At 50.8% G+C, this 11,193-nt stretch overlaps 1 protein-coding gene across 1 annotated transcript; it reads right to left on the bottom strand.

Moving 5' to 3' along the window:
- Positions 1-3,331: 3,331 nt before the first annotated feature.
- CHRM3 (cholinergic receptor muscarinic 3) lies at positions 3,332-6,262 on the bottom strand. Its single transcript, XM_081114581.1, has one exon. The coding sequence runs from the start codon at positions 6,242-6,244 to the stop codon at positions 4,472-4,474; it is 1,773 nt and encodes a 590-aa protein (XP_080970707.1). The 5' UTR covers positions 6,245-6,262; the 3' UTR covers positions 3,332-4,471.
- Positions 6,263-11,193: the final 4,931 nt, after the last annotated feature.

The raw sequence follows: 11,193 nt of genomic DNA, 5'->3' as shown, positions 1-11,193 counted from the left end.
TACTAGTTGGATTGGATGCCTCTGCTTCCAACTCCTCCCGATTTAAGGGAGATCCATTTTGTTGTGTCTGCCTCTCGCAATAGAGCGTGGTTAGGTAGCTGCCTGTGGGGATTCAGGTGCCTCTCGCCATAGTAGCTGCCTCTTGTGATCGTGCCCAGAAACCACTTGTGGTTTCTTTCCCTCGTTACAGGATACGAGTGCCTTTCTAACTGGGATACTTTTCCTTCAGCAATTCAGTACCTCCAGACCCTGTGATGGCTGCAGTAGTTGTTCCGCTTACAGCTTCATGAGAGATGTCCCATCTGCGGTTGGTCAGCGGTGTGTGCGCTAGATGGCAGCAGACAAAAGCTTTTCCTAGTGACCTGCCCTGAGAGGTTTGTCTCAAGATGCCCGCAGAAAGCAGGTATTTCCAGTTATGCCCACCAAGGTGTTATTCCCAATATGCACACAAGATGGCAGCAAATAACACCTCTGGATTTACGTCAATGAGAAGCCAGACTTGGTAATAAACTCACTTTTTTAAAAAAAGTATATACATGTTTTTATTGATTTGGGAGAGGAAGGAGAGGGAGAGATGGAAACACCAATGATGAGAGAGAATCATGGATCGGCTGCCTCCTGCACAACCCTTACTGGGGATCGAGCCCGCAACCTGGGCATATGCCCTTGACTGGAATCAAACCCAGGACTCTTCATTCCATAGGCAGACACTCTAACCCCTGAGCCACACCAGCCAGGGCTTTCTCCTTAAAATAAAGTGAGTGATCATGAAAGCTCTTGGAACCTAATTCTTATGGAATAAAATAGTGTGATTTCCCATTTGGGGATGAAGGCCTGTCGACCTTGTGTAAATGCTCAATACCTTCTCCCATGACAGTTCTTTGGGAGACGCAGGTGCAACTACGTCCAGTTGCAAACACTTACTACCTCTTTGATTTCCCTTCTAAATCGTCCACATTCAAAATAGTGTTTTTCTTATACTCCCTCTTCAGGAACGACCTAAGAGTTGGACATACCTTTCTATCAGCACAGTCAGGAGTGTTTCAAAGCAGCTTTCACCCCTAAGAGATGTGAAAGCAACAGTTCGATGAAACTAGGAAAAGACGAGGAGAAGCCCTAACCGGTTTGGCTCAGTGGATGGAGCATCGGCCTGTGGACTGAAGGGTCCCAGGTTCGATTCCGGTCAAGGGCATGTACCTTGGTTGCGGGCACATCCCCAGTTAGCGGGTGTGCAGGAGGCAGCTGATCGATGTTTCTCTCTCATCGATGTTTCTAACTCTCTATCCCTCTCCCTTCCTCTCTGTAAAAAATCAATACACTATATTAAAAAAAAAGAGAGGCTAGTCTTGGAATTTTATTTTCTATCAGTGTCAGCCTCATGATGGGACAAGGGGTAATCATGGGAAAGGGTTGTTACTGGCCCTGCCTGGTGGGTCTCAGTTGGTTGAGCTTCGTCTCATGTACCTGGACGTTGTAGGCTCAATTCCTGTCATCCGTGCACATGCCCGGGTTGCGGACTCGATCCAGTGTGGGGCGTGCAGGAGGCAGCTGATCCATGATTCTCTCTCCTCATGGATGTTTCTCTCTCTCTCCCTTTTAAAATCAACAGAAACATAGTTTAGAAAAGGGATTTCTATGAACCTTTGCAGTTCTTCCGAAGCTCAGGTTTTCTCTATTTCTAATTGTTGACTTTTTTTTTTTTTTTTTTACTACAAGAAACAGCCCTTTGAAGGAGAGGCAGTTTCGAAGATTCAAAACGGATGGAAATCACGGAAGAACGGGAGACGCGGATTAGCATTCACAGGTTTATTAGTGCCAGCTCACCGGAGACATGAGCTATAGGTGCAGGTACTCACTAGACATTTCATGGGTGGGTAACATCACATCCTGGGGATAGCTATACACATTAGAAAATAGCTTCTGCTCTTTTTTCTTGTTCTTTGGTTAAATGTGGCCCTCCCTCCCACCCCCCCCCCTCAAAAAAATCTTTCAATAACACTGATTTGCTGCCTTCTCTTTGTCATGTGATTTCAAACACAAGGGTGATGAGGGCTCTGTCCGGCCCCGGTCAAGGGTCACTACGGAGTTAAACTTTATGTTGAAGTTACAGTTGGCTTTATTTATTATGCCCACAGAATGACAGTTCTCAGCCTCGTGAAAGCTGGGAGCACTGGACTCGCTGCTCGAGTGGGGCCTCGGGGAGCCCCTTTCAAGGCACCCCAGCTGAAGACCGAAGAGCAATATGGATCAACGTGAACAGACATGTGGTGAAGTATGCATAAATAGTTCTTCATAGAAACAGAACACAAAATTAAATAGCTCAGAAACACAGACGCCACAGTACCCCCCCCATCCCCCCCCCCCCATGGTCGTCAAAGTCATCTGTAAACATCAGCTCACACGGACACAGAAGCAGCTCTGGCCCCGCCCCTCCTCACGGAGGCCTGTACAAAGGTGAGATGTCCCCCCCCCCGCCCCTCCCCTCCCCACCCTCTCCCCACACAACCCCAACAATGAAAGCAGCAACAAAAATGATACCAACAGCAGTGCCCCCACCCCCACGCCCAAATAGAACATTTAACATTTTGGTCAATTCAGAGAAGAATAAAAAAGTCATTTAAAAAAATGTAAAAAAAAACCCCCAACAACCCCCAAATCCATTTGAAACATGACTTTTCAAAGTGCCATGCTTTCTGTAGAAGACACGTGACTGCCTAAGCCCCACCCCCCAGGTGAGGCCACAGGATGGACCAGGAGGCGCTGGGCAGAGCTACGTGACCAAGGGGGAAAGTCTTCACCGGGGTGATGCCAGCCGCTCCTTCCTTCGCCCTCCCTCGCGAGCCGGCCTGCTTTCCCACACACATTGCTGTGTGTGACTTTCCCATGTGACACGATCATTGCGTGGGAAGCAGCCTGGTTGGGGCACATTCAGTGTTGGACAATTCCATTCAAACCTGGGGCTGGGGTTCAGTGTTGGAGCTCACAGGGGCCCCAGGGGATGGAGCTTTGCTGAGGATATCAAAAAAGGAGATGGTTGACACTCAGTCTGGCCAAGTCCTGGGGCTTGACCTTGATCCCAGGCTGACTCCTCGGCCCAGATCTGCGGGAAGGCCGGGCACGCTCTCCAGGGTGGTCTTTGTCAAACAGCCCTGGGTTTGGAAACGTGACTCTGGGTTGGGTTCGCCTTTATGTTGTGTTAGGGTCTGGAGAACTTTAGTTACCAAAGTACTGAAAGCATGTCTTGTGGGAATAGCTTTCCAGTTCAAGGATTCCCACTATATCGTATACATGGTGTGTGTGTGTATGTGGAACTCGCACACACTCACACATATCCATGTCCTTATATATTTATTTGTACAAAACTTGAACTGCACCAAACAGGACTCGGCAGGAATCAAAAATCAAGTCCACAGTTTCACAACACACCAAAGAGGAGACGAACAGCTCTACTGGGGCGAGAAGGTGCAGCTTAGCGGCGGATGAAACAACCTCAGGGCCGCGGAGGCAGTCGCCGGGCCCTGTCCACGCGGAACCCGAATCCACACTGTTGGGGTCCGTCTGTGTAAAGGACGCGGCATCGAGGGCAGCCGGCTGTGTGGCCCTGAGATTCCAGGACTCACGGACATGAAAAGAGGCAAGCATGGGTGTCGAATGGCCATGAAGCAATTTTTTTCCTCTTTAAGAAAAAACACTTGAAGTCTATTTCAGAGTCACTTTCTTTATATTCAGTAATACGTTTTTTCCCCCCCTCTGAATTAATATTTGACTTTTTTTGTATTAAAATGGGTTTATCCAATGGTTCAGTAAACAGGCAGCTTTCTCATCTGAGTGGTAAGAACATTATTTACCCGGAATCATCCTCCCCCACCCCCCACGGACGCCCTCCGAAGGCCTGTGGGCTGGCGTGTGTGTTTGGTGACGGCCATTGACCGAGTTCATTCTACAGGTCCTTCTTGGGTGCACACCTGTAGAAGGTCATGGCCATTGACCAAGTTCACTCTACCATTCCTGCTTGGGCGCACACCTGCAGAAGGTCACGGCCATATACCAAGCTCACTCTACACGTCCTGCTTGGTTGCACAGCTGTAGAAAGTCATGGCCATTGGCCAAACTCATTCTACAGTTCCTGCTTGGGCGCACACCTGCAGAAGGGCACGGCCATATACCCCGCTCACTCTACATGTCCTGCTTGGTTGCACAGCTGTAGAAGGGCACGGCCATATACCCAGCTCACTCTACAGGTCCTGCTTGGTTGCACAGCTGCAGAAGGGCACGGCCATATACCCAGCTCACTCTACAGGTCCTGCTTGGGCGCACACCTGCAGAAGGGCACGGCCATATACCAAGCTCACTCTACATGTCCTGCTTGGTTGCACAGCTGTAGAAAGTCATGGCCATTGGCCAAACTCATTCTACAGTTCCTGCTTGGGCGCACACCTGTAGAAGGGCACGGCCATATACCCCGCTCACTCTACAGGTCCTGCGTGGGCACACACCTGTGGAAGGTCACGGACTGCCGCTGCTGGTACTGCTGCCTGCGCCGCCGCCGCCTGTCGCACTGGCAGAGCAGCAGCGTCTTGAAGGTGGTGCGGAAGGCCTTGTTGCACAGGGCGTAGCACACGGGGTTCACGGTGCTGTTGATGTAGCACAGCCAGTAGCCCAGGTTCCAGTAGTTTTTGGGGATGCAGCTGTCGCAGAAGGTGTTCACCAGGACCATGATGTTGTAGGGCGTCCAGGTGATGATGAAGGCGAGCAGGATGGCGCTGAGGGTCTGGGCGGCTTTCTTCTCCTTGATGAGCGACATCCGCTTCCGCTTGGTGATCTGGCTCCGGGTCTTCAGAGCAAACCTCTTGGCCAGGGTGGCCTCCTTGGAGGACAGAGGTAGCGTGGCCGTGGACCTCCCCACGGAGGAGTTGGCGTCGGACGTCTTGGCCGGGTCCACGGCCGACTCTAACTCGATGGGAAGCTTGGAGAAGCTCTTTGGAAAGCGGCCTCCGTCGTCCATGCTCCTCTGGGCCTGCAGCTTGCTGGCTTTCCGCTCCACGCCCGCCGTGCCCTGCGCTGGGTCGGGCACCCGCAGGCTGTCCGGGGACGGTGGCGCGGTGGAATTGAGGAGGGTGCTGTGCCCGGGCAGCTTGAGCACAATGGAGTAGATGGCTCTGGTCTCCGAGCCGATGTCCTCCTCGTCGGAGGACGCGGAGTTTTCCAGGGAGGCCGCCGCGTCGTTGTTGTTCCAGCTGTCGCTGCTGCTGTGGTCCGGCTCCACGCGCTGGGCGCTGGGCTGCCAGGTCTTGGTGGGGAGCCAGAAGTCGCAGCAGCCGCACCGCCTGCGGGCCGAGCGCGCCACGCTCTGCTGTTGCAGCTCGTAGCTGCTGCAGCTCCGAGAGCTGCCCGTGGTTGGGACAAAGTTTTCCGCCTCTGCTTCCGTCCCGGAGGCCTGCAGCCCGGCCAGCTCTTTGGTACGCTTTTCCGTTTCCTTATAGATCCGCCAGTATAAGATCGTCATGATGGTGACGGGCAAATAGAAGGCGGCGATGGCCGTGCCGAAGGTAATGGTGGGCTCGGTGAGGAACTGGATATAACACTCCCCCGGGGGCACGGTTCTCTTGCCCACGAAGTACTGCCAGAACAGGATGGCAGGCGCCCAGAGGACGAAGGAGATGACCCAGGCCAGGCCGATCATCATGCCGGCTCTTTTCGTTGTCCTTTTGGCTCGGTAGGTGAGCGGCCTGGTGATGGAGAAGTACCGGTCAAAGCTAATCACCAGCAGGTTCATGACGGAGGCGTTGCTGGCCACATAGTCAATCGAAAGCCAGAGGTCGCAGGCCAAGTTCCCCATAGCCCAGCGATTCATGATGATGTAGGTCGTAAACATATTCATGGAAATGACCCCGATGATCAGATCGGCGCAGGCCAGGCTTAAGAGGAAGTAGTTGTTGACGGTCTTCAGCTGCTTGTTGACCTTAAACGCCACGATGACCAGGATGTTGCCAATGATGGTCACCAGGGCCACGACCCCCGTGAGGACGGCAATCAAGACCACCTGCCAGACGGTGTGGCCTCCCAGAGGGTCGCTGACGGTGCCATTGGCAGGACTGGCATTCCCAGCTGCCTGAGAAACGTTGTAGCTGCCGGAATCAGTGGCCGTGCCCGGGGGCAGCCCTGCACCTGGGGAGCCGGGTACCCAGAGGGAGCTGAGGTTTGGCAACAACGGCAACGTTGTATTGTTATTATGCAAGTTCATTGTGACTCTCGGACATAGTCTGGGGAGAAAAGAGAGAGAGAAAAGAGTTATCATTTCATAAGGAACACGTGACTTCCTAAACATCAGGAGGTCTAGGTGGGACTCAAACGAAATAACGATAAATCCAGGCCAAAAGCCTTCTGTTTAAGGTGCTTTTTCCTGAGAAGAGAATTATCATCTCTACGCTCAATGCCCGTTTCCTTATCCTGACATACACACAGCCTTTGTGCCTGAGAGTTAGTATGTTTTGAGTCAAGGGTGTTCATATTCTACTAGTGCCCTGGTGCACGGATTTGTGCACATTGAAAGGAAATTAATTAGAAGGTGGTCAGCAGGGCGGGACTGGGCTAGAGGGCCAGACACACCCTGGAGCCAACCTTTAGAGTTTCCTCCCGGGCCGGTTGCACCTGGGGCAGCCACACAGCTTGAAGGTCATGTGTGGAGTGAGCGGGGTCCCTCTGGCAGGTGGGGTCCCTGGGCCTGGCCTGCAGGGATTGGGCCAAAACTGGCTCTCTGACATCCCCCAAGGGGTCCCGGATTGCGAGAGGGCGGTTCTCGGGTGACGCACCCTGGAACCGGGCTCCTTCCTCTCTAGTTTGGGGGTGCATCACCAGAGAATTGCCGCTGCCAAGTCACTGCAGCTCAGCAGCTTCTGAGTTGAGCATCTGCCCCCTGGGGGTCAGTGTGCATCATACCAACCGGCTGGTCGGATGGTTGCTTAGCCTTTTACATATATAGATAGGCACTGAGTTGACATATAGGTGCAGACACCTAAGGGAAGACATACTTTTTTTTTTTTTTTAATCTTTTTATTGATTTCAGAGAGGGAGAGAGAGATAGAAACATCAATGGTGAGAATCATTGATCTGTTGCCTCCCACACACCCCCCACTGGGGATCAAGCCTGCAACCCAGGCATGTGCCCTTGACCAGAATTGAACCCTAGAACCGTTCAATCTGCAGGCTGATGCTCTATCCCAGTGGTTCTCAACCTTCCTAATCCAGCGACCCTTTAATACAGTTCCTCATGTTGTGGTGACCCCCAATTTTACTGTTACAAATTGAACATAATTAAAGGATAGTGGTTAATAAAAAAAAAATATGTAATTATATATGTGTTTTCCGATGGTCTTAGGTGACCCCTGTGAAAGGGTTGTTTGACCCCCAAAGGGGTCGCAACCCACAGGTTGAGAACCACTGCTCTATCCACTGAGCCAAACCAGCTAGGGCAGGGAAGACATGCTTTTAATCCTCAGAAAGAAACAGGCGGTGGGGACAGACACTCCTATAAGCCTTCTGATCCTCGCCTCTTACAAGTGGTCCCCAGGAGGAATGCAGCCTGTGTGAGGGGAGAGGGGGGTCAGGCAGGAATGGAATGGGGGCAGGGGTCTAGCCCAAGTTCCTCTCTGGGATTCAGAGTAGGTTCCTGACCCTTCCGGTGGGAGCCGGGGCCTGCGGGTTGGTGAGACATTCTGGGCAGTGCCACCGAAGTACTCCAGGCTCCACCCCTCATGCAAGGAGGATGAAACCAAACCTGGACCTGCTGGTGCATGACATGACAGGAGCCCCTTGGAGAGCACCCCTGGATTTTGGGAGAAAGGCCCCATCCTACCATGGGGGTACCTACAGGTTGGTTCTAGATTTCAACTCTGAGTGTCTATTTTTTCTAGACCATTATCACTACACTAGAGGCCCAGTGCATGAAATTCTGGATGGGTAGGGTCCCTAGGCCTGGCCAGCGATCAGGGCTGATCTGCGGGGTGACGGGTGGGACAATCAGGGGGACCCTGCTGGCACCCGCCTTGTCTGGCCTGGGGCCTGTGGGCTGGGGGCAGCTCCTACATTGAGCATCTGCCCCCTGGTGCTCAGTGAGTGCATGTCATAGAGACCTGTTGTTCCACTGGTCGTTCAGCCGTTTGGTCGATTTGCATATTAGGCTTTTATTATATGGGATTGCATTTAAGATCCCATCCAGAAAGGATTCTCTAAGATTCAAAATGTAAGTCAGGAGGCCAAAATTGGGCCCATACAAGAATAAAAAAAGAGAAGAAACAGAATTGACAGGCTGGATCAGAACGCATTCCACCTAATAACAGTAAGTATTGTTTCATAAAATTTCTGTGTAAGACACACACACACAGCCCTGGCTGGTGTGGCTCAGTTGGCTGGGTGTCGTCTCATGCACCGGAAGGTTGCCAGTTCGATTCCCAGTCAGGGTACATGTCCAGGTTGCAGGCTTGATCCCTGGTAAGTGGGTGTTCAGGAGGCAGCTGACTGAAGTCCCACTCTCACATCAATGTTTCTCTCTCTTTAAAAAAATCAATTAAAAACACACACACACGCGTATGCACTCATGATGTAAAAAATGTGTTTTGTGCTGTGGGTCATGGTCCACAATACCCAGAAGCCCCTGCCGCAGATGGTTTGACACCTTTTATTCATATTTAAAAGGAGACAGTGAAGCAGAAAATGTGAAAAAATCATTTGAGAGTGCCACGGTTAGGGAAAAGTGAGCAATTGTCATGAGAAATCTACTCCCGTTCCCCTAGCTATCAAATAAAATTTTGGGGGATTATCAATCTATAGATACCTTTTTAAATTAAAAAATGTGTGTAAATATCCAATGTGAAAACACACGGGGAAGTGCTCAGAGAAACCTAAGGGCCAATATAAACGTGGGATCTTTTTTTCTGTGATGAATTCCAAGAAGATGAGCTCATTTTATTTCCTCTAAACCAGCCTGACTGTGCCTATCCCTGAAAAAAAAAAATTGGGAGTTGTCAATTCTTTTTTTAAAATATATTTTTTATCCATTTCAGAGAGGAAGAGAGAGGGAAAGCTAGAAACATCAATGATGAGAGAGAATCATGAATCCGCTGCCTCCTGCACGCCCCCCCACTGGGGATCGAGCCCGCAACCAGGGCATGTGCCCTGATCAGGAATCGAACCAGCTACCTCCTGGTTCATTGATGGATGCTCAACCACTGAACCACACTGGCCAGGCAGGAGTTGTCAATTCTTAAACCTCCCAAACGAATTGAAAATGTGTAGGTCACTTTTTAATAGAAGTCTACACGAATGCCAGTCTACCTCTATCATTATTTTAACCACGAAGAGCCAGGAGAAAATGATCTTTGCAGTTTGCAACCAGTTTGCTCTTTATTCTAAGAGCAATGATTCGTGCTTCTTCCCTATTCGGAATCCAGTATGTACAGTATCAAAGGGACTTTTTTTTTTTTTTTTTAAAAATTCCTTATTGTTGAAAGTATTACATATGTCTGCTTTTTCCCCCATTGACCTCTCCCCAGTCATTCCCACCCCCCAGCACATGCCCTTACCCCCCTAACTGTCTGTGTCCATGGGTTCTGCTTACATGCATGCATATAAGTCCTTCTTTAAAAAAATATATTTTATTGATTTTTTACAGAGAGGAAGGGAGAGGGATAGAGAGTTAGAAACATCCATGAGAGAGAAACATCCATCAGCTGCCTCCTGCACACCCCCTACTGGGGATCTGCCCGCAAGCAAGGTACATGCCCTTGACCGGAATCGAACCTGGGACCCTTGAGTCCGCAGGCTGACGCTCAATCCACTGAGCCAAACCGGTTAGGGCTGCATACAAGTCCTTTGGTTGATCTCTCACCCGCCTTTCCCCTGCCTTCTCTCTGAGGCTGGATGGTCTGTTCGATGCTTCTATGTCTCTGGCTCTATTTTAGTTCATCAGTTTATGTTGTTCATCATATTCCACAAATGAGTGAGATCATGTGATATGTGTCTTTCTCCGACTGGCTCATTTCGCGTAGCATCATGCTCTCCAGGCCCATCCATGCTGTTGCGAGTGGTAAGAGTTAAAGGGGCTTGTTTTGGGGTCTGTCTTTGAACTGCCTTCTTTGCGAAGGGCGTCTGCCTCTGTCCTAATTCATTACAGGATTCGATAGCTGATGTGAGTTGCGCTGGTCAGGTGAAGGCAAGACCAGAGCCCGCCACTAGGTGGCGAAGCAGACTTGGAGAACAACCCTACCACAGGCAGGTGCCAAGGCGAAGGCCGCAAGGAGCCCCAAGGTGGTGATCAGATTCCCAGCTTAGTTCACCATCCCGTCCATCCGGTCAACAAACCCTCCGTAAGCTAATGTGTCCTTCAAGGGGGTAAGATGCGTTCGGACTTGCACAGTCATAATCTGACTTGTTAACTCCGGCTACTCGTGCCAAGCTGCCAGGAGGAAAGACGTGCCCTAATATGGTGCCGTTGCTCATGTTGCGAACAGAACATTCCAGGTCGCCAGCACCGGAACAGCATTCCCTTTAACAAGGAGAAGCCTTGCTTTTAAAAGTGCCCTGCTGCCTCCTTTCACAGTTTTATTCCATTTGACCACAAAGGGAAGGGTGCTGGGAATAGAGCCGTGCAGCACGCCAGCTGCTGCGGAAACACCACGTATTTCCTCAGACACACAAGCCAACGGGCCTCCTGGTTATTCTGCATCCGCACCACGAAGAATACAACCTTTTGTTATTAGAATTTCTAGAGACGTGGCAATACAAGGAGAAACCCATGCAAAGCCGTTCTTTCGCGACATTCATGAGGCAGTAGGCCCAGGAGGCACTCTGCCCTGCAGGGGAAATGAGCCCTGTGCCTGCGGACAGGTCCTGCTGCTGCGTCACAATGGAAGGTTTGATTGTTAGGTTTTCAACGCTCTGAAAATCTGGAAGACTGTGCGTTGTTGTGATGTAGGATCGTAAACGATTCATTGAAAAGGCTGTCCCATGATCTCACTTATCTGTGGACTCTAATGAACAAAATAAACTGATGGAAGGTGGGGAAGCACAGGACTTGAAGGCATGTCTGTAAGGAGGATTCTCTGAAAGGTCAGGGGCCTCCTGGGGGATCTTGCCGAAGGCGGCAGCCCCGACCTTGACTTTTTCCAAACAAGTCTCATCCCCCGGGCGTTTTAC

This window comes from Myotis nattereri, assembly GCF_964212035.1.
Source record: "Myotis nattereri genome assembly, chromosome: 20".
Lineage (NCBI taxonomy): Eukaryota > Metazoa > Chordata > Mammalia > Chiroptera > Vespertilionidae > Myotis > Myotis nattereri.
The sequence above is the reverse complement of the archived record's forward strand: the minus strand, read 5'-3'. Positions and strand labels throughout refer to the sequence as shown.